The sequence below is a fragment of the Gobius niger genome (assembly GCF_951799975.1).
Source record: "Gobius niger genome assembly, chromosome: 5".
Taxonomy (NCBI): domain Eukaryota; kingdom Metazoa; phylum Chordata; class Actinopteri; order Gobiiformes; family Gobiidae; genus Gobius; species Gobius niger.
Genome location: NC_136856.1, coordinates 20,915,945 through 20,941,744, shown reverse-complemented (window position 1 = coordinate 20,941,744; position 25,800 = coordinate 20,915,945). Strand labels below are relative to the sequence as shown.

The window sequence follows — 25,800 nt, the reverse complement described above, 5'->3', positions numbered from 1 at the left end:
AACATTACCTTGAAATGTTTTGTGAGAATTTTATGAGAGCAAGCACATTTTAACAGTTCAGCCTTGCTAACATTTCGATTGCTGCCTAATTATTTTATCTCTCGTTTCTCAGATAACAGGCGGCATTCATGACATTCTGGAATTTGATATTATAATTTCAGACGGAAAGCAGGGGCATAAACAACTCTATGAGTGATTTACTGTTTTAAATCATTATTGTTTCTTGTTAAGTATTGGATACACAAATGCTCCACCTCAATATCAAACTATAATGGTTTATCACGTGAACCCAACCTATTGTCGTAACTGTATTTGCCGTCGCCTAACTTTGCCTCTGCTTGCTCTGCTGCAGTGGACCTGGTTGGCCTGAGCAGTCTGGCAGAGGTGTTTCGGGAGCAGGATCTGCAGCAGCCGGAGCACATCATGGACGTGGTGGAGGTGATCCACGGGCTCACGGCGCTGTACGAGAGGCTGGAGGAGGAGCGCTCCATCATGGTCAACATCCCTCTGTGTGTGGACATGTGCCTCAACTGGCTGCTCAACGTCTACGACAGGTGGGGTCGCCGGGCTACTGCTCCATGAATAATGCAATTAATAACAATCAAATTTTAATGATTGCAATTAGAAAATCACAAAGGCTGCCATTATTACTCCCACAGCTATAAACAAAGCATCAGAAATATGGCCAAACCAAAGAAGTAGCTTAGTCTCAGCTAATATGTTTCCTCTTAAATTCAGGACTCATGCAGATCTAAGGATGTGTGAACGCTTATACCTTGTTTATACATTTGTTTATTACAATATGTCATCATGTTGCTCACATGCAAGTATAAAAGCTTGTTTTTATCAGGTATATAGTGAGAAGGAATAAAGTGTAGCTTGAATGAAATGGGTTTTTGTGAAATAGCCCTCACATCAGAGCATATAAAGTGTAACATAAGCTTTGGGAGGATTATGTTCCCGGCCAAATGACTCCTTCCCTTGTTCTAAATGAGACTGTTAGGTGTAAGGCCATCATCTGTGAGCATTATACTTCACAGCACTGCCCCGACTGCAGTAAGCTCAGTGTTTCTCTCTCTTCACTGCTCCGCTCCTGACACATCCCTCCCACTCCTGCCTGTCTCAGCGCTTCAGCTGCTCGTAGACAAGGATCATTTGTCATTCACACACAATGTTTTAACGTGTGGTTTGCTGAGTTTGAAACGTGTCATCTGGACATAAGTGCATTATTGCCAAGGAGATTATCTTAGAATTTGATATATATATGTGGGCGACAGTGATGCAGTTGGTAGAGCAGGTCGGCACATTATCGGAAAACCTAATGAACATAACTTAAGTCTGGTTTGAGTCACTTTCTTCAGACCTAGAGAGTAAATGTAAATGGAGTTAACAGAATGTTCAGATGAGAAGCTTGGTCTGTCAAGCCACACAAACCTTTTGGATAAAAACCATCACAGAGCACGTCATTACACCTAATTGTAATGGAGCATCAACAAATCAATATTTCTGCTTGAATATCTAGAGAAATCCAACTATAACGTTCCCAAAACCCTTGTCCAGCATCACCTTGTTTCATCTCAAGGGGCATTCCATCAATAAACTTATGAAACTTATGAAATGTCTTGATATAATGGGGAGTTTTACTGTATTAATTCCTTTATTGTATTGTACTGGGCCATGGCTTTGGCAATTGCCTTCAACATGTGTCGATATATTTGTTTTCTTAATAGTCCTTTTTGTTTCAGCGGTTGCCTAGACAATGAATTGTGCAGTTTGACCTTTACAATAATTACAACAACAGCAGCTCTCTGAATTGAACACTTGGCTCCACTTTGTCATCTTCTTTCCTAATTACTGTTTCTTCTCTACGATAAGCTCTGCAGAGTACCACCACACGGAGGAAGCACCAAAAGCCACTTAACAAATGTTCAGGCCGAGTGCCAACTTTTATCCTTCCAGCTACACTGCGGCGCTTGCTTTTGCGAGTCTCCGACAATCTCTCTCTGTCCTGATTGACTGTGTGGTCCCATCCCCCCCGGAGGGAGCACACGGTTCTGGCACTGCGAGCCACAAGAGTAGCCCCACATCCCCTGTTTAATAGCTAGCTGCCTCTTAACCACTGGCTGCTAATGAGAGACAATCACGGACTTTATCCTCTCCATAAATTTCCGTAATTGCTTTTTGTCTCCCAATAAACATGAGCGGGGAATAAGAATGGGGATTATTCGAGTGGCCATTTTGTTTTATTTATGACGGGATCAGCGCAGTTCTATAGTATTGCTTGTGTGTGCATATAGTTTTGTGTGTGTGGAGCGCTATAGCAGGAGCGACGTGTCTCCTGGGAAGACGTGGCGGGGTGCATATTGAAGATGGCATGAGGCGCACTGCAGAAAGTGTGTAAAAGGTGCTGACAGGATGAGGTCTCTGCTCGTTGGGAGGCGGGAGAACTGCTGTACTTTTCGCACATGCTGTAGCTGATCACAGTGCGATGATGCAATAGATCAGGGGTTGACTCGTTCCAAATACATGTCATTTATTTCTCTGGGACTTTTTCTTTTATTGGAAAACAATGCACATTTGAGCTGTAATCAAAATCTCAATGTTTTTAACTTTAAATTGCAATGAATGTGCACTAGGAGTTGTCTGTATTCCACCTCGAGCCCGCAGTTGTTTAAATTGGCTACAGCCCTCACGAGACTGGCTATGAAATGTAATTAAAACACTCACTCAAACAGAAAAAAATGTGGTGGCAGAGTATTTAACACTCAGCCTCAAGGGGGTTGTGGGTTTGATTCTTCTGCCAGATGACAACAATCTTTCCAAATAGATCGTGTATGTTTTTATGATGTTCAAGAGTTTAGTTCACAGTGCAACTAGAATATTTAGAGAGGACTGAAATATGAAGTGCTTGTTTACATTCAAATATAAGAAATAAGTTTATTTGTATGGCACATTTCATGTACATGTTTTACAAAGTTTTATAGCTTATTTTATCTCTGTGTTATATCTTTTTATGTTTAATGTTGCACTTCTCACCGAGAAAAAATCCTAGTTTGTGAATCTGTTTACAAACAATGGCAATAAAAACGATTCTGATTTTGATTCTGATTCTGTCAGCCTGGACTTAAACATAGTCAGGGTTGAGGCCTGTCTCATGTCCTCACGGAGGCTGTTCCACACTTTTGCTGCGTGAAACTGAAACGCAGCCTCACCATGTTTAGTGGTGACTCAAGGAACCACCAGGAGACCCCTCCCCGATGATGCCTCAAGGCCAGAGGTGGTTCATACGGCTCTAGCATTTCAGCAATATACTTTGGAGCCCGACCATGAAGAGACTTGAACACAAGCAGAGCTGTTTTAAAATCTATTCTCTGAGCGTCAGGAAGCCAGTGCAGAGACCAAAGCACTGGACTAATGTGGTCGTACTTCCTGGTCCTGGTCAAGACTCGAGCAGCAGCATTTTGGATATACTGCAGTTGTCTAACAGCTTGTTTAGAGAGTTTAGAGTAGTGATGCTTATTTAAAGTACTTGCAGCCTTTGCTATTTAGATTTGACCGTGTGTGCTATGAAACTGGTGTCTGAGTGAATGACTTTGACATTGAACAGTTGTCTGTCTGTGTGTGTCAGTGCAGGGACTAGCTGAGTGTTGTTCAAAGGGTGCAGGAACCACCTAACGAATCTGTTACAAGAATTAGCAAATCGATCATTTAATTTTAGTCCCATCATTTCACTTTTGGCTTTGCGACCACTTCCCCCCCCCTTTCCCCCCTAGTCTGACTAATGTTCCATCTGAAAACCAATCTGCAATATTTTAGTGGTATCCCCTGCTATGATTTTGACAAACACCTCTGAATTTCTTCTTTCCCAGTCAGTGATTCAATTTTATCCTTGACTGAGCTGATGTTCTCAGATGAATGTGATTCCCCACTTAACGATTCGAACGTTAATTCAATAAGCCTTCCTCTTGTGCCAACTGCTGCTGCTCGCCAGTGCCTATCTGCTCTCCTCATTGTTGGCGTGCAAGCTGTGAAATACTAACATGCACAATAACTCCACTTTTTGCCTTACTTGTAACTTGGCAAATTTACTGCAAAAACTAAATCTGGTAAAATGTTCTATTCTGGTCTATCCTTTCTGCTCAGCACTCCCCAGTAGCCTCTCAATAATGCCATGTTGTCATGCATTATGCAAGTGGCATCGTGGTGCACCTCGTCTCATTGTTGTACGCCTGGGCATGAACGTAACAGCAGTGCACTGCGTCTGATCCCTGCAGTAGCTTTAGTGGCTTTAGATGTGCTCTGGGAGAATCTCACAGTTGCAATGACCAGCACTCTACTCCTCTGACCCATGCAACAGCATGTCCATCTCTAGCTAATCGGTGACAAAGGCTTTCACCAAAAGAAGCTTATGCAGACGCTAATGATGCACATATCCTTGGGCGGACAGCATAATCGAATTCTAATCACAATTGTAATATTGACAATTAGCAAATCACAAAGTTTTTTTTACTGCAGAGTACATAATGGTCCTGAAGAAAACAGCTTTTTAAAAGTAAACAAACAGCTTTATGAGATAAAGACATTTGAAACCTACAGATTTCTTCTTCTGAAACACTGTAGAGGCACCAAGAGCCCCCCACACCTGCAACACAGGAAGGAAGGGACAAAGGAGAAGGTATCCGGGCAAGGCACACAGCTAAGCCACACATGCCCTCTAGTGTTCTGGCTAATGGACGTTCACTGGAGAACAAAACAGACTGCTAAACTCTTCCCAGAAGATGGTGAAAGACTGTTGTGGAGTGGAGGGAGCTGCGCAGGAGGAAGAGGAAGGAGAAGGTGGAACTGACCAGTGCAGGACACCACGCTCTTAAACAGGGACAAACCCAGAAGGCGCTGCACCGCTTCAGAGGATCAGAGGAGACTGAAAGCAGCCAGGTTTTCACCGGGTGCTCTGGTTTCCCCGACCCCCAAAAAACATGCTGGTCAGGTTGGCCCACAGCGCGGCTCAGTCGCAGCGGCTCAGGACTAACACCTGAACACTACTTTGTTGTACGGTGGTACAAGGACAATTAAAGCATTTACTTACTTTACTTTACTTTGCTGATAGCCCGACGCCGCTGAACTATCCATCCAGTGTATAATGACAAATAACTTTATCTTTACCTGTAACCCTCCAGTTAAGACCTCTACAAGTCTAAGTATAGTAGTTCACATTTAATTCCTGGCAGAATTATAGTATCCCTGGATGGGTTACAGTGTGCACTTTGTGTGAGTGCATGGTGATGATGATACTCCAGTCATCAGTGCGGTTGGCCTCTGACGCACAAGCTCATGCTCAAAACTGACTGATTTTAATGGAGTTTTCATCATTAGCAGCAGTTACAATTCAAACACATGTTTTCACATCGCCTTGACAAAGACCCTAAGGTCGAAACGCGTCGGCGTCCGAATAAAAGCATGTTTCACCTCATCCAGTTGTGCCTCGGATACTTCATTCTCCTCATTCGTCTTATTGTGCCCGTTCCTTCCGAAGAGCACCTGGAACTATTATACACGATCGAGATCCAGTGAGCACCTCCGGCCTCCTCCTCATTCAAACACATGTTTATTTAGTCAGATACTAGAGCTATCGCTGTAGAGATATCTGTGTGATGTTGCTGTTCAATGATATGTATTATTTTTACAAAACATGTATGACGACCAATAGATATTAAGTCATGTTAAATACTGGCAGTGACAGTGAGTGAAACCTGTTTTTTAGGACATTTGTAAAGTAGTGTGCCTAAATTATGTCCTGTTCCCCATAAGTCAATGAAAATACTTAGGCGCCACCAACCCATAACATTAGTCTGGACCCGGTTTACTGTTACCTACTTGTATTCCTTGGTCGTCTGATTTTTAGATCTACTCTTTGTCATTCTCTTAATCCTGAAAACAAGAAATAACCAGGACTTTTTACTTAATTAACATACGTCTTTTCTTTCTCCTTTAGCCCCCGTAATGGGAAGATACGTGTCCTGAGCTTTAAGATGGGCCTGGTGAGCCTGTGCAACGCCGATGTTCAGGAAAAGTACAAATGTAAGTGTGATGTTTGTGTCCCTAATGCCTCTGCAAACAATGAAGCACAACAGAGCGTCGGCAGATGCCAGCAGAGCATAAAGACGTCCACTTAGTCTAATGGAGGAAATGACTCGGGAGCCACAACGCAGAAAGCTTTCTTTACATATACACAGTGCACCAGGGGCCTAAAAGGATTGCTTGTCAGAAACTCCATTCATGCACACTATCTGTATGGCTTTTTCTGACTTCACGAGTCATCTAGCACTGATTTCGCTTTAGCCATAAATCATGTCACTATGTTTTATTAGCTGGGCTGAGATAGGGTTTTACTGTTTTTAAAAAAGGTTTATAAGCTGCTTTTTCGTCTTGAGCAAAAGGGTGAGCAAGCTTTGAATCCACAGTAGCTGACGTGAGCAGCTTGTATTTGATAGGGGATCTAGGTTTGCTCATGCCTGCCACACCATCTGTGATAACACATGGATTATCAATTCAATAATGTGTGTGTATTGAGAAAGAACTTTCTCTGGGCTGAGGAAGATGTGTGGTTGTTTTTACATAAAGTCAATTTTAAATAACTCACTTGAGTCTCTGGATGTTGTAGGACTGTCTTGGCTGACACGTCTCTGCAACATCGCGTGGCGATCGGGGACAGTGCCCCTGGATTGGCAGACCGGGGTGGTGGTCCCTCTCTTTAAGAAGGGGGACCGGAGTCGAACCTTGGATCCAGGAGGAACAATGCGGTTTTCGTCCTGGTCGTGGCACACTGGACCAGCTCTATACCCTTCATCGAGTGCTCGAGGGTTTGTGGGAGTTCGCCCAACCAGTCCACATGTGTTTTGTGGATCTGGAGAAAGCGTTTGACCACGTCCCTCGTGGTGCCCTGTGGGGGGTGCTCCGGGAGTATGGGGTCCGGGGCCCTCTGTTAAGGGCTGTCCGTTCCCTGTATGACCGCAGCAGGAGCTTGGTTCGCATTGCCGGCAGTAAGTCAGACCTGTTCCCGGTGCGTGTTGGTCTCCGCCAGGGCTGCCCTTTGTCACCGGTTCTGTTCATTACTTTTATGGACAGAATTTCTAGGCGCAGCCAGGGGCCGGAGGGTGTCCGGTTTGGGAGCCTCAGGATCTCATCTCTGCTGTTTGCAGATGATGTTGTTCTGTTGGCTTCAACAAACCAGGACCTTCAGCACGCTCTGGGGCGGTTTGCAGCCGAGTGTGTAGCGGCCGGGATGAGGATCAGCACCTCCAAATCTGAGGCCATGGTTCTCCACCGGAAAAAGGTGGCTTCCCCTCTACAGGTCGGTGGGTAGTCCTTGCCTCAAGTGGAGGAGTTCAAGTATCTCGGGGTCTTGTTCACGAGTGAGGGACGGATGGAGCGTGAGATCGACAGACGGATCGGTGCGGCGTCAGCAGTGATGCGGTCGCTGTATCGGTCTGTCGTGGTGAAGAGGGAGCTGAGTCGGGCGGCGAAGCTCTCGATTTATCGATCGATCTACGTTCCCACTCTCTCCTATGGTCATGAGATTTGGGTAATGGTAAAGGACAAGATCGCGGCCGAATACAAGCGGCCGAAATGAGTTTCCTTCGCAGGGTGGCTGGGCGCACCCTTCGAGATCGGGTGAGGAGCTCAGTTACCCGAGAGGAGCTCGGAGTAGAGTCGCTGCTCCTTCACGTCGAAAGGAGCCAGCTGAGGTGGCTCGGGCATCTGTTCTGGATGCCTCCTGGTCGCCTCCCGCGGGAGGTGTTCCAGGCATGTCCTAGTGGGACAAGGCCTCGTGGAAGGCCCAGGACACGGTGGTGGGACTATGTCTCCGAGCTGGCCTGGTGTCGCCTCGGGGTCCCCCCAGAACAGCTGGAGGAGGTGTGTGTGGATCGGGAAGTTTGGGCATCTCTGCTGAGACTGCTGCCCCCGCGACCCGGCCCTGGATAAAGCGGAAGAAAATGGATGGATGGCACTTGAGATACAAATCAGTATCAGCGAAACAAAGTATTTATTCTTTATGTCTTATCATTATTAGCTATAAAGAAAAAGTAGCTGTCATTTCACTGTTAAAGGATGGGGGGTGAAGCAAAATCAACTTTGTAGAGCTCTCAACACATGTGGAGTTATGTTTCAATCAAAAAAGTGAAATTGATTCTTCAAAATAGGCACCTTTTACTTTGATCATGCTTTGCATACACCTGAAATATGTTTACTTTACAGGACTTTTGAAAACCAGTTCAGGTGACGAATATTTGAAGCTCATTGAGAAAATGCCAAGAATAAAGGGAAGCAATTTTGAAGAATTTGAAATAAGTAAAACATATTTTGAGTTAATTCATCCTTTTATTTCCCTACATAATTCCATGTGTTAATTTAATTATTTGTTTGTTTGAAGGACAGTGTGCACTTGCATTAAGAAGATGGCTGCACCAGATTAGCACCGCGATAATTTCTATCTGTAGTCCTTAAAGCAGTACTAAGTAGCTCATGCCCCTAGAGGCCATAAGATCCACTGCAGGTGTTGTAGCATGTTGCGTTTTTTTACTCATTAATTGTCCATGAGAGTAAATACTATGCTGACAGAAAAGAAAAGGGGAGAGAGGAACATTGCACATCCAATTACACAATGGAGATAATGTTTTTTCACTCAAACTTGGCTATAAATACAAGTGGCGCTAGCCCGCAGTTAGCTTTGCCCGTTAGCCTGTTAGCTTCTTCATGATTCCATTAGTGTGTATTGGTGACTCCGACCCGTAGGCAGGAAAGCTGCAATAGAGATTTTCTGGCCAGAGACACCAGGGGGAGATGAAAGACAATCATCTCAATTCACACTTGCATCACTCCCAGAGGGACTATGAAAAGGATTTATTAAGGTAAACAAGTTACTTAGCACTGTTTTAACAAGGCACATTTCACATACACAATAAGATAAATAATGCCTTCAGTGAGAACACAATACAAATAGTGTTGAAAATACAGAAAAAACAATGCATAAAATGTGTTTCTAAAGTTCTAAGTTATCATGTAATTGCTGGTAATCTTCATGTATTTACCCAGGGGATCTTAAAAGCAATATAACTTTGTCATGAATTCACAATAACGTCTTGGACAATTCCAGTTTGTTTCTGTATTGAAAGCAAAAATCCCTAATACTTACTGGAGTAAATTACCAGCCTCAGTGCAATTACCCGCTTTTGCTTCCACAACTTTCTGATGAATAACTAAAATGGTTATCTTTATAAACAATCCAAGTAATGAACACACCCAAACTCAGCCATATTTTTTTATTCTTTGCTCAGAATTGTGTTTTTTTTCCCCATCGAAACTGAAACAAGGGAGAGTAAGCTGTTATCACTTTTCATTTATTGTTTATTGCATTTTTGCCAGAATCTGTCCAACATTATGCGTCAGAGCAGACACAACTGAATTAATAATCTCATTTTTAAAACCTCATAAACAGAGCGGTCGACTGAGTCTAAACAGACACATTGTGCTGAATGAATAATGTAATTTCAACTGTTTAAAAGAGTTTGGTGCCATCACAACCGTCCAAGGACTATGTCACCTCAGCGCGGAGCTGTAAACACTGCAGAGCGGCTTCTTCAGATGTAAATGACTTGCATGTCGTGGTTATTGTGGTTCATAAACCCTGGGCCAAAATTCATCTCTCTCAAAGTGTTCAAAGGCAGGTTCTATAATGTTGAAGCAGCAGCTCAGGTTATAGGGACCGTGTAGAGGGACGGATTCAAGGGTTGGCAGTGGAACATGCTATAGCACCCTAAAGGAGGCTGCTGCGCACATGTAGGAGTCACCCTCCCCTTTTCATGCAGCTTTCTGTCCTGTGTAGTATAGCCTTTAATGATAAGCCTCTACAGAGCCACCATCAGCCAGCAATGTTCGCTCAAACTTATTGCTTTTATTGATTGACATGTGTTTTTTGGGGGGCTTGTAGACTTGTTCCGTCAGGTGGCCTGTCCCGCTGGAACCACAGACCAGCGGCACCTCAGCATGCTGCTCCATGAGGCCATCCAGATCCCCCGACAGCTGGGAGAGGTTGCAGCGTTCGGTGGCAGTAATGTGGAGCCCAGTGTGCGCAGCTGCTTCAGAGTGGTGAGGCGCATCGCTACAAGTCATACCATTTTCACAGATTAGTGTGTTTTTGTACATTCTTTTTGTTTTTCCGTGCCGGGAAGGTTTAAGAACAAGGGGAATATCCATCTGCTGCTTTGCTTCTGTTCATTTGGTTACACCCACCAGCAAAAAATACAATGAAACAGTTGTTTCATTTATTTTACAAAAGGTGTTAAAAATACTATTGTTGTGTGAAGCTGACAGCTGTGTGAAGTCCACTGTCCATCACTGACGTTTTCTCAGACTTTCCTCTGCAGAGCTAGTTAAAGCAGAAGCCTTAAAAGAGCAGACATTACTTCAGATGAATATTTTATTGCGTTGCTTTTAATGCATATAAAACACAGTCAGCTGTTGTTGTTACCCACTATAGTTAGTGAAGGGAATTCTGTAAAGTTATGTTAGAATGTATTTATTTTATTTATTGGATTATTTGGTCGGGGCAGTGCATGTTAATTAACATACCTGGATGCATGTAAACAAGCCGCACAATATGTATAGCAATAAATATTTTGACTGAAATGTTTGTGTGGATCACATAAAGGGCAACTTACACAAAGTCAAACAGAGACTGTATATGATCAGGAAGCTTTGGAGAGAGCCCACACATTCTTGAGCGGGTCTATGTCAGTCTGATTGAAAGTGTTCTTGTTTTTGATATCACTGTTTGGTTGGGTATCTCACAGTGGCAAACACAAACAAGCTTAAAAGGATCATAAAAATGTGATGCATAGAGCAGCCAAATCGATTGTCAGTGACTTGGAGCATCCCTTGTTTGATAAGTTTAGTCTGACGCCCTCTGGGCGCTGTTACAGACGCCTTTAGTTGCAAAGAAGGCGTACAAGGGCTCATTTGTGCCTAATGCAATAAACCTATTGAATAAGCACTAGTGGAGTTTGAAGCACATAAAATCATTTATTATTATTTGCTATTTACTGTCCGTCCTGTCTTAATGTGACTTTGTGACTGTGATGGTGAACCAAAGACAAATTTCCACCGAGGTGGACAATAAAGTTAATCTAATCTAAAGTTAGGGCTAATTGGAAAGCATGTTGAGCACCTTTTGGCATTCCACACAGAACACAGGATCATTATGCGATTGTGTCGGTCGGGCCACTACTTCACACAACTTGGCCTCTGCAAAGCCTTTTAATTCCCTAATTTTTGAAGCACATCCTAATTAGCCACACTTTATTCTGGGCCATGCTCACTGTTTCAGCTGCGGCTGATTAAATCAATTCCTGCACCCATTTGCTCCATGTGGGGGCATTTAGTTGGAGATGAAATATCCATGTTGTGAGAATTGGGGCTTGACCCGTTTGCTCGTTTATCACTTGGCTCAGATATGATTGACATTTGCTGGCACTGCACCCTGGCTCTGCACCAGCGTACAGCAGCAAACGTAGGCTCGCAATCACTCTCTTGGCAAAGGTTCAGTGCAGTGAGGATATTAGATCAACGTCAACTTTGCAAACAGTGAATAAGCTAAAACTAGACATACTTTATTTGGTGGATGCTTTAGGATTCCATAAAGTTGTGCAGTTTAGTGGATAAGGAGCACACAGCAGTGTTTTGATAACGGAGTGTTTATCCCACCGTTTTTTATTGATGTTTAAAGCTTCCATCTGCTCAGTGCGGTGCGGGACACAGCAGCGTGAGCAGAATAGTCAGGTCCAGGTGTGTGCTGAGAGCTGTTATTTGACCTCCCGCGTGGAGCAGTCTGTTTCTGAGCTCCTTATCCCCAGAGACCCAGGCCCTCGGAACGCCCTGCCGCGCTGTGATCAGCGCGCACACACACATTTATTATGCTGCTCTGCTTGAGCAGTGGAGGGAGCTCCAGGGAAATCAACCTCTTAATGCATCTCTGATGCAGACTTAATGAGAATTTAGCACATCAAGGATTCTCTGCGCTTGGCAAGTCATTCTTTTATTAGCTTTATTTCCTTTTATCCCACTTTATGGAATTCTCAACAAGGAGTTGCCCAGACAGAGACACTGTATGCCTGCTGTCTCCGCCGTTGTAATTATGCCTTTAAAGATAACACCAGGAGTCACATCTTCCCACTATGTACAATATATATTCTCTTTTATCCATTGTTCCTTTATTTGCCATTTGTTGGCTCTACATTTCTGTAATTACAGCCTTGTCCCTCACATTGTGTTCAGGCCCCAGGCAAAGCCACCATTGAAGTGTCTCACTTCCTGGAGTGGACAAGTCTGGAGCCTCAGTCCATGGTGTGGCTGCCCGTCCTGCATCGTGTGGCAGCGGCTGAATCCACCAAGCACCAGGCCAAGTGCTCCGTCTGCAAACAGTGCCCCATTAAGGGTTTCAGGTGTGATCCTTGCTCCTCACGGCTTTCAGTGACATCACCGATGATTGACTCTGATTGACAAAAAACCCTCAAACTTCAGCCCTCTGTCATAAACTTGTCTTACACACTGACATCATGTGTCATGTTGTTTCTGGACAGGTATCGCAGTCTCAAGCAGTTCAATGTGGACATTTGTCAGACATGTTTTCTGACTGGACGGACCACCAAGGGAAAGAAGTTGCACTACCCCATCATGGAGTACTACACACCAGTAAGCCAAGCACACTGTGACAAGGCTTTATGGAAATGTCAGGATACACTAACAGATGAGATATCTGCTCACTGCAGGCTGCCTATCGTCTCACTGTGTCGGCTGTTATGTGATGTTGACTTAGTGTTTACCATAATCCTGTATCACTGAAAGATTGAGTGTGACTCGACAGTAGCTTTCTTCTTGGTTTGCGCACATTTTCAATATCAAATTTTTTACATGATCACTACATATCGAAAAGACCTCTAAATCTTCCCAAAATGTGCTACTTATGATTTAGACAACTTCCAATTTGTTTAGGCCAAAGACTCGAAAATGAACGATTTTTACTGCAAAATGCTTTGAGTATCAACATTAATTTCTCTCCTTATCTCTTCATCAATTTGAGTTCAAGTTACCACCAATTTTACTTGTTATAACAGTTCAGCCATGACCAAGGAGTGAGGGAGCTCATATCACAGGCCACACCATGTAAAATGTCAGTGAATGTTTAGGCAGCTTCACTGGTCATTTCAGCCCTCAAAAAGCCTCAACACAACACAACAAAGCTTTTCTTGCTAAAACTAACCCAGAATCAGACTCGTTTGATCCTCTGGCTGTTTTTAAAGCATTTTAAAAAAATAAAAGATTTATTATTTAACACTTTTAGTTGACTTTATCCTCTTCTGTTTTCTGTGCATCACTTTGGAGACTTGTGTGTACATTATTAGAAATTATAAAACATCAAATGGAATAAGTAATTCAAAAGCATAAACCATAATACAGGACATTTAAACCCAAAAAACCTTTGTGAACATACCTAAATTGCGTCTTCTTTCTGTCTCCTGTCCCCTGCCGTCCCCCTCCCGTCGACTGCTAAATTGCACGGCAGACAACATCAGGGGAGAAGATGAGAGACTTTGCCAAGACGCTGAAGAATAAGTTTAGGTCAAAGCAGTATTTCACCAAGCACCCGCAGAGAGGCTACCTACCGGTGCAGTCTGTGCTAGAAGCAGAGGCCTCCGAAACGTAAGTCCAACCGAAAACACACATATTATCATGCCTGGCAACCCCTTTTTTCACCAAAATGGGTCAAAAGGACATCTCCTTCGCCGTGATTTCCATAATGATATTCCCCTATCCCTTGTCTGGCTGCAGAATTTCAGTGCACATGAACGAGTTCCACCCAAAGGTAAAAAACAAGTGCAATGAGATCATCCCCGAACAGCGCTCAGGGCCGATGTAGTACCCATAAAGAGACAGCATCATTATACATGCGCACGGCTGTGTCTGCAGGCCTCGACTTATCAATCTGGAACATACAGACCAAAAATATCACCGTATTAAGCAGAAGAGACCCAATGTGGAGGCTGATTGAAAATGGTTGTGTAACATGGCATTTGAAACACCAGATCTGTTCCTAAAAAAACTCACGCGTTTGTGAATTGTACACCAAATATCATGTTTTAAAATAGTGCTTATATGTAATAACAACACGGGATTAATTGATAGTGTTGAAATTCAGATCATATCACAATCGACCAAAAGCACCTCTCGATCTGCCCATTGTTGACATTTCGTTGTGTTTAACTTCTTAACCCCCGCCTTAACCCAGTGCATTTTCTCCAGTTCAGCTTTACCCAAATCAAAGGTCACAAAGGCCAGTGTAATGCCTCATTTGAAGACCTTCAGAACTCATCTAAATGGAGCTTTTTACTCTCGTTGTCGTCACTTTTTTGACATTTTTTTCCATTGCTCATTTGTTGGGTTTTCGTCGCATTTTTTGCAACATTTTCATCGCTTTTTGTCACTTTTTTTGCTGCTTTTTTTTTTGGGGTCCATTTTTTTGTGCCTTTTTCGTCAGCTTTTATATTTGGGTAAAACCAAACTGGAGAAAATGTGCTTGGTTCAAGCCCATCTATGTCAGGCTTAGTCCTGAATTTATCCATCACTATTATCAGCTTTGCTTAGTATAACAGAGTCTCAGAGAGGCCTTATGAATCACAGTACTAAGTAACTTGTTTACCTTAATAAATCCTTTTTGTTGTCCCTCTGGGGGTAATACAAGTGTTAATGGGATGATTGGGGGGTGGTTCATCTCCCCGTGCTGTCTCTGGCCAGAAAACCACAATTGCAGCTTTCCTGCCTACGGGTCAGAGGCGCAGTACACACTAATAGAATCACGAAAAAGAAGCTAACAGGCTAACGGGTAAAGCTAACTGCGGGCTAGCGCCACTTAAACAGTATTTACAGCCAAGTTTGAGTGACAAAAATGATCTCCATTGTGTAATTGGATGTCCAATATCCCTCTCTTTTCATCCTCTTTGTCAGCATAGTATTTACTCTCACCGACATTTAATGAGTAAAAAACACCTGCAGTGGCGCTTATGGCCTGTAAGGGGAGTTACTTAGTACTGCTCTTCCCTTGTGGAAACATTAGCCAGACTTGGATGACCAATTCTACCACAATGTGTTGAGAGTTCATTCCCCTGGCCCCTGGATACTGGCAACGTTGACATTCAGTCATTTGAGACTTTTTAAATTTTAATTTGAGATCATTTTATTTACACTTTAGTATTGCAATTACGTTTTTGTTTTTTTCTGGTTTAGACCTGTTTTGCACTTAATACACACAATTCAGCCAAATACGCACATACGTTTATTTGAAACCTGTTACAGACTCATCTTTGTCCTGAAAAGATACGTAAAAGAAAGGAACACAAAAAATGACTAATTTTTGGAGAAATATTAAACAAAATACTGTTTTCAACAAAAACATAATGATTCAGCTTCAAATCGATCTACCAAAATCAGTATGCAAGCAAAGAGTAGAGACTTTTCTACCGTGGGTGGATTTTGGCAGAAGAAGTTCGGAAGACTACATTACATTTTCCGTGGATAAAATGTCATGCCAAAAGTAGCAAATTGTGCTTTAAATCAGAGCATTTTGGCAACAGCCTGTGTGTACCTAGAAGAGAAACGCTATGAGTAAATAATACATCCTTGCCATGTAAACAAGCTAAATAATCAAGCAGCCTGCTCTATGGAGGACATGACATCAAAGAACACCGCATGAAACCTGTCTACTGTAATTAGGAGCCATAATGAGGCATGTAACTATGTACTGGTCTGACTCACAGTATGGACGAAATAAAGGTTTCAGAAACCTTTAACATCGTGCATCACCTGCCTGTGGTCAGCAACATACCAAGCAACATACTTGAACTCATCAACATCAATAGAAGATGAAAAACATATAGAATCTTTTGATGTGGGATGGACATGAAAGCTGTAGAGCAACACTATTAAACAGTACAAACCACAAAATAAAGCAATGTATTTTGTGATTCGGGTAAAGAACACATAATGCTACAACTTGAAGAAGTGTCTCAGAGAAATGCAACCAGTTGGTGAAGGAATGCACTGGCTCTTGCAGTTTAGAAACCACTACACATCAGTTACCGGCTTGGCCAGCCAGAGTCTTCTCCACATGTTCCAAAGAACCAGGACCGTCAGAGTGACTGTCAGAGTGACTGTCAGAGTGAGAAGATCCAAATAAAACCTGAGAAACTTCTGCAGACTCAACAGGAGATGCACTAAATGCTGTTAAACTTAGAGATGTTATAGTTTGCTCTAAATAACATTTAAAAGGTAAATGTCTTCTGCATTTGAGAAACACGTTCGGTATTGCCTCCTCAGGAAATGTCCTCAATATTTTTACAAAGTTTATTAAAAAAAACATGAAATCTCCTTCCTTTGTCTAACTTGTTGTTGCATATTGTGTCTAAAGTATTTGTCTTCTTCCTCCAGGCCATGCTCGTCACCCAGGCTACCCCATGCCGATACGCACAGCCGCATCGAGCACTACGCCAGCAGGTACGGTACACTCACAACCCTCACAATGTCCAAAGTTTTCTTCCACTCGCAGAACTCCTTTCCCTCTTGGTAATAAGTCTGGCCGCTCTGACCTCCGGCTCCCTCACCACACGCTGATTGAAGTATCGATTCGGCAGCATGTGGTTCTGTGCTTCAGCCAGGCCGGACGCTGCTGTAGTGGGGCGTGAGCCAGTTGGAGGTCAGGGGAGGTTTCGTGGCGTGGCTGGCGGCACTTCGCTTGCTAGGGGTGCACCGATCCGCTTGGTCACCTGGGAGCTGTCCTTGTGGGTTAGTGTCTGCCTGGCAGGTCATAAACAATGGCATGGCGGCCCAAAGTCTGTCCTTCCATTCTTCTCCTAGTCTTATCTCCAATCCCAGTGTTCTGTTGTCTCTCAGCTGCAAATGTATTCTCGACTTCTTTCATGCTTGACTTTCCATTTTATCTCAGAATCTTTTTTCCTAATTTATTCACTGCTTCTCGCACTCACCACAGGCACTCGGGGACAGGCCAAAATTAACCATGAATGAAAATGCGTGCCAAGTGGAAGTCATATTTAATTCAAATTTTTATAAAAAATATTGGTTTTGGCTTGACCTTAAACTTTGAAAGGTCAAATGATGTTCTCCACCAAGGCTACAGTATAAAAACTTCATTTTAAAAGTCACATCACATTACATTATCGAGGTTGTTTTTAGGTTTATGGGTAGTAAATATTTCCCTTTTCACCGGTACTCACCAAATAAAGCTCAAACCTCTGATGTTTCTATTCCCACCCGAATGCTCAGACTATTGCACTACGGCCGTTCTGAGCTGAATAATGATTTTGTACTGTGTATATTTTTGCCCTGACTTGTTTCTTGATTTGACAATTTGCAACATAATTCTAGAGGGCGTCGATTTCATTGTAAGAAAAGTCAGTTTTAGGTTAAGAAATTTATTAATTAAAGGTAATCCTGAAAATTGCCTGATTCTCCCCAAGCCTAGTGATGGAAATCCTAGATTCTTATCGCTGTAGATCCAAATTGCAGCGGTGTATCGTGTCAGCCTTTATCAAAAAAAAGTATTTTGACAGCAGACTTGCTCATGTTTGCTTGATGCTTTCCTTACACCTCGACTTTCCAAGTACAACTCACCAGGAAATGAGACAACTTTTTCATGATGTCAAGATGTTGCAACCGTGGTGTCCTTGGTTATTACAGAACTCTAGCAGAGCAAATATTGAAGTTGCATTATGAAAGTTTTATCCATGACATTGACAAAGAAGAACAAGGCGTCGCAGGGTATGCAGTCGGTCGTGTCTCCAGCCTCATGTGAGCGCTGATCCAAGAAAAGCTAGTGTTATGAAAAAAGGGCCATTTTACTTTTTCCCCAACAGCATGCAGAAGTGACTACAATCATCTCTCACTATTTTTCTGTCTCTCCAGCATTTTACTTGGCAGCTTGTATAAAAGAGGTTTTTATGTGCCCATTTACACTCGTTTTAGGGATGGAAAGTAAAGAAAGTCTACATTTGCTGTACTACTGCTTACTTTTCTATTTAAAAAAACACCATAAAAACAGACCATTGTATAGGAGATTAACAAAGAAAGTACTGGTACAATAATCAGGTTAAGCCTATGACTATAAAGCAGTAATGACGGTTAAACTGATCTCATGGACAGGGCAACGTATAATGATCTAGAGAAAACAAATCTTTGAAACTACAACAAAACAAAACTTCATTATATCAAAATAGTTAAGACCAAAACTTGGTCAACAAAAGATAACCTCTTGTTATAGAGGAGCTGGAAAATAAATTATTATTTTGCAAGCAGTCCTCCTACAAACCAGGTACAAAAGCAGAAAAAACTTTAGCAAGACTGGGCAGGGTTGTGGGCTCAGTCCCTGGCTTTTTCCTCTGTCTGACGAACCTTTAGCCCAAGCAATAAGACAAAATGTTGAATGCTCAACATGTAATTGCCAAAATTGTGTGCAATGTTTTGCTCAAGAGTTGCCTGTTGTATCCATATTCAAAATATTCATTCCTCTGTTGAAGAAATGTTTGCAAATCTTATATGATATAAATATGCACTTTTTTTTCCATTTGTGGCATTGAAAATATAGATTTGGGCATTAAAATGGCATTACATTGAATCTGTCTTGCTGCTACCGACATAAACCCTGCTATCTACTTGATCTCGATTGAAAAGTACAAGTAAGAACACTTACTCTTAGGGCACTTAGGGCCTGAATTACTAAGCCAGGTGCTAAATTGCAAGTAGTGCTTGAATTTAGCATATGCTATTTTATAGCACGTTGCACCTGAATTATCATTAGAAACAACAGTTTCTATTATTAGTTGTGCAAATATGATATATAAATATGTTTGCAGCGTGACCTTTTAGTGTTAATGAAAGACAAAAATGACCCTAGCTTTTCGCACCACTTTAGCATAATAGTAGCTGTATTAGGTTGTGTGATATGGATGGTATTAGTCAGTGGGAGTAGTTGTACTTTTATTGAATTAATCAATCTACTACTTGCCTATTCCTACTCCTTCTATGCACACTGTGTAATTGAAATTTGTATATCTTTTTCTTATACTATGGCATGAGGCTAAAAGCGTCACTGCAGGTGTTGCGGCATGTTACGTTTTTTTACTCATTAATTGTTTGTGAGAGTAAATACTACGTGGACAGAAAAGACAAAGGGAGAGAGGGATATTGGACATCCAATTACACAATGGAGCTAATTTTTTTCATTCAAACTTGGCTGTAAATACTGTTTAAGTGGCGCTAGCCCACAGTTAGCTTTGCCCGTTAGCCTGCTAACTTCTGCTTCGTGATTCCATTAGTGTGTTTTGGGGTCTCCGACCCGGTGCAGGAAAGCTGCAAGTGTGTTCTTTTTGGCCAGAGACACCAGGGGGAGATGAAAGACCCCCCAATCATCCCATCAACACTTGTATTACCCCCAGAGGAAGGATTTATTAAGGTAAATAACAAGTAACAAGTTACTTAGTACTGCTTTAATACAGTACATGATGTTGCCGTCGGATAACAAACATACTTGCATCCTCTTCTCTATACTCACTCTTCACTCCTCCCTCGATCGCCTCCTACGCCTCCCCTGCTCTTAATGCAAATAAGACCCGATCCCTTTCATCTTGGGCCCTGCCTTCACATCGCATGGTGGGTGGATGAGGGGGGACATAATATAAAACCTTTTAGAAGTCTGTTAGGATTCCTACTTTCTGCCCCTCTGTGTACTCTCCCCTCATTTCCTTTCACATTCATTTACATTGGATCTATTCACACAACACATGTACAGCCTTTGCTAGTTTCCCATTACCCGCTGCCCTGTCCCTCATTTACTCTTGTTCCCGGCTTGTGGGGCTTCCTGATGAATTGTGTCGCCGGGTAAATTACGAGCAGTCAGCATTTGTGGCCTCAGTAACAAGACACAGATAAATTCTCAACGTCTTAGAGTTATGGGCTTCCAGAGACACCATTCGTTGGGGCACCTTTCTGATGACATTCAGAGTTACTTCCAAGTAGCAGCCGTGTGGACTTTCATGTTGTCCTTCTGTCATGTATTATATTTAAGTCTACATAAGCAAGCACATAGAGGCCTTCAGATCCCATTTGCATCAGGGGAAGCAGACACAGTTACCATGAAGCTGTGAAGTAGATCACTTTATTGTACAATATATTCTTAGCAGCGTTTTATTGACCTCAATCAATCATGACTGAGCCTTATGGAAGCCATTAATGTGGGTTGCTGTTTGTGGTTTGAGTAGGCGGGCACTGCTGACAAATGACAAGTCAGCCTACATTTGCGTTAATTCAATAGTGTCAAATGTCTTGTGATTGTATATGTTAAGGTATAAAAGTAATAATAAGGTTTATTGCTATGTAATGCTAGTCACATTAAAGCCATAAACATCGTTGCATTCAGTCATCTTCAAATTCCGTTAGCTTGCAGGGGCCGCAGCTATGGGCCTTGGGTTGGGTACATAGCTGGAAAGTTGCTTAATGAAAAGGCTCACACTGAGACTTAACATTTATTCATTAGGAGCATCTCTAAATTGCCATTTTACTGTGTGTTTAACTATGCAATCATTTGCAATATATTCTTAATATCAATCCATGAAATCCAAACTAATAGCTCTGTTATTGTCCAATCACCTCCACAGTTTCATAAATGTAGAAACGCTATCTCTAATGTCAGAACCAAGTGTAACAAAACAAACATACCCCTCCGGGAAAAATGTTTGTTGAAACTGACTGAAACTACTGACATACTTGTATGCACACTGCATTACTTGCATTTCCATCATCTGTGTAGCTCAAGCAGATTGTTTTACAGCCTTCTTCATCACCCACTACACTACAGTGCGTGCACCCAGCTTTTAACACAAGTTTTTGCCAGTGCCATTTCTCTTATTGTGTGAAAGCACTTGCAGAGTTGCCTGTACAGAGCAGCTGTCTTTAGCGCACAGCCACAAGCGCTGTCCTTGGTCCTGAAAGCTCTACAGCTGCCTCTCTCTCTCTCTCTCCTTCTCCTGACACAATGCAGAGTGGATTTGTTGTACATTTCAAAAAGCTTTTTTTTACATACAAGAATCTCCCAATGTCACTTATAAAGTATGTTCCAAATTATTATGCAAATAAATGTTTTCTCAGATTTTCTAAATTGTTAACGCAAATGACAGTCAGCATAATTTTAAAGTCTTTAACTATTAGAGGATCATTTGAATGGGACTGAATAAACCTCCCCATGATAACAGTATATATATGTATTTTTTATTTTTTTTCAAAAATAAACATAATAAACAACTTAAAATCCACTGTTCCAAATGATTACGCTCAGTAGTGTTTCAATACATTTTACTGGTTATAAAGAACTGAAAATGGTAATTTGTTAAATTTGCAGCATTAGGGGCTCATAATTAAGGAAATCAAAAGCTATTTCAATCAAAAACATCTTAACAGGTCAAGTTGCATTTTAAGGTATCACTTTATTTTACACTATCTTGATACATTGTACCTAACTAAATTTAGCACAATGTAATGTGCTCTGTAACAATCTGTAATAACTTGTGCCTATGTAGTACGTACATAATGGAATAACTTGTATTAGTACTTTGTAGGTACATAATGTAATAGGACAGGAGTTAGGGTTAGGATTTAAAGGGAGTGTTGCTGATTTCTGGAGATATTTTTTTTGTAATTCATGCAGTTCTTATATTTGAAGAGTTACATGGTGCTAGGCTTGTGCTAGGCTAGCGCATCTCTATGGTATCAGCTAGCCTGCATTAAAAACAGTCTGACACACTCCACAGAGCACCTGAGGCAAATCACTGATAACGCCTCATACATCACATGAATGATCACATTTTGAGGGACTATTTTCGAGCAGATCACTCCACCGCTGCGTAGCTTATACAACCACAAAGCTGATGCTGCTCAAATATAAGGTATTTTAAATGCAAAATGGTTGAAATTACTCTATCGACACAGACATTTATATGGTTAGTCTGGCGTTATCAGTGATTTGCCTCAGGTGCACTGTGGAGTATGTCAGACTGTTTTTTGAATTACAAAAAAATCTGAATTACTCCAGAAATCAGCAGCACTCCCTTCCCTCCCATATCCCTTAGTTTAGGGTTAGAGTTAGAATTGTGTCTTATTACATGTGTGTACCTACAAACTACAAATACATATTATTTCATTGTGTATCTAACCCATAGGTACAACTTATTACACATTGTTACAAAGCCATAACTAACGTTATGGGAAGAGGCAAATGCCTAAATATTTCCGTTTCAAGTCCATTTTCAACAACAAAATTGACACATTTTGAAACACCGCATGTTATCGATAGCTTTTTATATCGCGTGTGCATTTAAACAGCCTGGGTCTGGGATTGAAATCTTAACCGGGATGTCTCTCAGCCGTCCTTGGACCGATTGTGACCATTTAATCTGATCTGTACATGGGAAGCCGCTCTGCTTTGTCAAACATGCTCCAAAGATCGAGAGAGAAGTGTCGGGTTTACAGCTGTAGCACGTAGCACCACGCCTCCTCGGACTACAAAATAAAGAAAAGAAATGCAATAATATGTATAAAATGTCCAGATCGTGACTTTTCACAAGTTTTTGATTGTCATTTATTTAACTTCTGTTCATCACAGAGCTACCAAAATCATACATAAGATATATTACGGTGTGTCGAGTTTCGGAATAAAAACAAAACACAAGTTTTTCCGTTTTAGGCTGCTGCTTAATAATCTGGAACGTCCTTCTTCAGTAGTTTTTCCCTTAACTGGACTAAGAGTCCCGAGACACAATACCATCCATTTTCAATACCAGTTTTTTTTTTTACCTTTATGACACTGAAACACATTTGCATAATAATTTGGAACGTACTTTAGGGGGTTGAAAATGCCCTGGGATCTCATTTCAAAAGCTCGCTATGCATAAAATGAGGCCAAAACTTTGCGTAGCCGTTCTTCTGCACTAAAGGTGGTATTTAGAGAAAACAATCTGAACGTGAAAGTTTGCGCTCCTCCATGCAAACTATATAGCTGCTGTTTGAAGTACGCACTTTTCAGATAAGGAGAGGGGAGGGAGGGAGGCAGCGAGGGGAAGCCAGTTTGAGGAAGTCATGTTGGCTCACTTTTGAAATAATTCATTTTAATTTAATTTTCTTCAGAAATGACAAAGATAAAAAAGGTGCTCGCTGAAGCCTTTCAAACGGGAAGCAGGAATGATCCCACTGTACCAACTGTGCTTTAATTGACTCATCTCTGAACATAAGTCTGACCAACTGTGTTTAAGTCCAAAGCTCGGGTCACATGCCCTTCAGACACGTTGCCATCTTTACGCACCGGCACCTTGGATGCACTGCCCGCTCCCTCCTCTCCTCACTCACACCACCCGGACAAATGGAGGCGGGCAGAGGGCGTGTCATAATGTCCGCAGCTTTAAGCTCCAAGTGAAATCAGCGAAAGAGAGATTGCAGTCAGGTGTGCGTTCCGGCCTATACACAGGGTTTTATAAATCGGAAAATAACTTTGTCTACAGAATTTTGCGTAATTTTCATACTCACTTTCCAAAGCGTCTCACACACAGTTTTTTAAATGAGACCCATGCACATCACAAGTTACTGTTCTGGGTGAAGGTAGCGGACCGTAGAGGACTTCAAAGCAGCCCCACCCAAGAATGAAAAAACAAAACATACATTTTACACAAACTGTGCACTTTGACTCCTGCTTCATTCGTGTATAGTAACAGTACATTTAAATGTCATGACAGGTTTTCATATTTTAGCACATAGTATATTTCCTTATTTTAGTTTGTTTAGATCAGGGGTCACCAACCTTATTTCAGCTGAGGGCTACTTTAAGAGCATTAAGTTGTTCGAGGGCTACCAGTTAAATACAAATCTTAAAGACTTAAACGTACACTGTTCACTTATAGGATATTGACCCCATATTATATTAAAATAGCTTTATTTTAAACTCATACTGAGTCACAAGAATCGAAATAACTGTAATTTTAAGAATTAGATTCAAGAAAATGAAGTGTTTTACACTTTAGAAAAAGTCCCAAGGGCTACTGGACATGCCCCAAAGGGCCCCTGGGTGCCCGCGGGCACCACGTTGGTGACCCCTGGTTTAGATAATACCTCTGGTAAGTGTTAATCAAACACTCATGAAGTGGCTTCATAAGGTTGAGTATAAAAGGGAGAGAATTGAACTGGGACTCAGTCGTTGCTAAATCTTCAGCTAAAGGGTCACTTTAATTGAATACAGATGTACTTTTGTTCTCCGCTTGTATATGTTTTACTCTTTTTACTATATGGCTTCTGTTTTGATCAAGCAATTGTCTTGTGTGTTGTAACGTCGCCCTGCCCCTGTATTGTCTTGACTCTCTTTGTTTGCATAAATATGCCTGTAATCATGTGGATGTTTATGTTGTGTGCTTACAGATTGGCAGAAATGGAAAGCCAGAATTGCTCCTTCTTCACAGATAGCCTCTCTCCTGATGAAAGTCTGTGAGTATACGGCCACCTACGCATTACTACCCCCTCATTTCCATGAAAGGCTTTCTGTGAGCTTGTTTCAATGCAACAGCCATTCCTCCCGGCACATTTGTTTCCCCTCGTTGATTTACTGTATGTTGTCTTGCACAGTGGGGGCATGGCTGCTCAATCACATAAATAATCAGACATGTTATGTGAGTGCGTCCTGGAGCCAGCGTCCTCTGATTACTATGTGGGAATAGTACAATGAGGGCCAATTGGCATGAGAAGACATTGTTTGTTCTGGTGATAGATCCTGGAAGCTAGTGTTCCTTTTCAAGATCGAAGTCATATACTGTATATGGTTTGCAGGAAAACATAAATAAAACTAATCTGAATCCTTATAAAGGCAAATCAGACAGAAGGTGTTTGGAATTGACCAATGATCCCAGTGTTTAGACTTACATTATGCTGCAATTATGCAGAAATATTGTGAGAAATAAAGTTTTATGGTGCAGTTTCTGGTAATAAGTAAGAAAGAGACGCAGTTAGAGGTCCAGAAGTTAAGGAAAATCTTCAAAATTCAAAAAAGCAGCATCGTACACCGATGTCCAAGGCAGTTTCAGGTAATAACAAATTTTAAAATTTAAACAGCTGCTTGGACCTCAACTTGTACAAATATTTCTAGGTACATGAGTTCTCAGACATGTGTGACAGAGGTGTGCTTATTATTTGGCAAAAGTCTGGCCTGACTGCAGCCTGTGATTGACATTTGACACTATACTTCTGTTTACCCAGAAGCCCCACTGACATGTGTGTTTAAGTGTTCGTCCTGTGTCTTGACTTGCGCCTCTACCATAGCACTTTGTTTCTGCTCATGCATGTCCTAGAGCCGTGTTTCCCAACCACAGGTACAGCGACCACAGAGCTACTACTCAGATCATAAAAGATGAACAGAATACTACTGACTTAAGGAAGATTTTGTGGAATGACTTTGCACATAAATAAATGATCACTAAACTACTGATATGTTAGTTTAGTTACATATGTACTTAAAAAATAAATAGGTCAGGGTTACTGACAATATGACACAAAGCTTATGGGCTACCCGAGACTTAAAAGGTTGGGAACCACTAGAGTGCTATTGTTTGTATGTGCCTCAGTTGAAGTTACTTTCTGCTTGCTGGCCCTATA

General features: G+C 41.8%; 1 protein-coding gene across 5 annotated transcripts in view; it reads left to right on the top strand.

Moving 5' to 3' along the window:
• Positions 1–25,800, top strand: part of drp2 (dystrophin related protein 2) — a 173,469-nt gene that overhangs the window by 136,659 nt on the left and 11,010 nt on the right. For all 5 annotated transcript variants that reach the window (XM_079556701.1, XM_079556700.1, XM_079556699.1 and 2 more), the window contains exons 12-19: positions 353–554; positions 5,993–6,078; positions 9,989–10,146; positions 12,331–12,497; positions 12,636–12,747; positions 13,619–13,755; positions 16,537–16,602; positions 24,574–24,639. In XM_079556701.1, the coding sequence (XP_079412827.1) occupies positions 353–554; positions 5,993–6,078; positions 9,989–10,146; positions 12,331–12,497; positions 12,636–12,747; positions 13,619–13,755; positions 16,537–16,602; positions 24,574–24,639 (994 nt within the window). The remainder of the gene's footprint in view (positions 1–352; positions 555–5,992; positions 6,079–9,988; positions 10,147–12,330; positions 12,498–12,635; positions 12,748–13,618; positions 13,756–16,536; positions 16,603–24,573; positions 24,640–25,800) is intronic.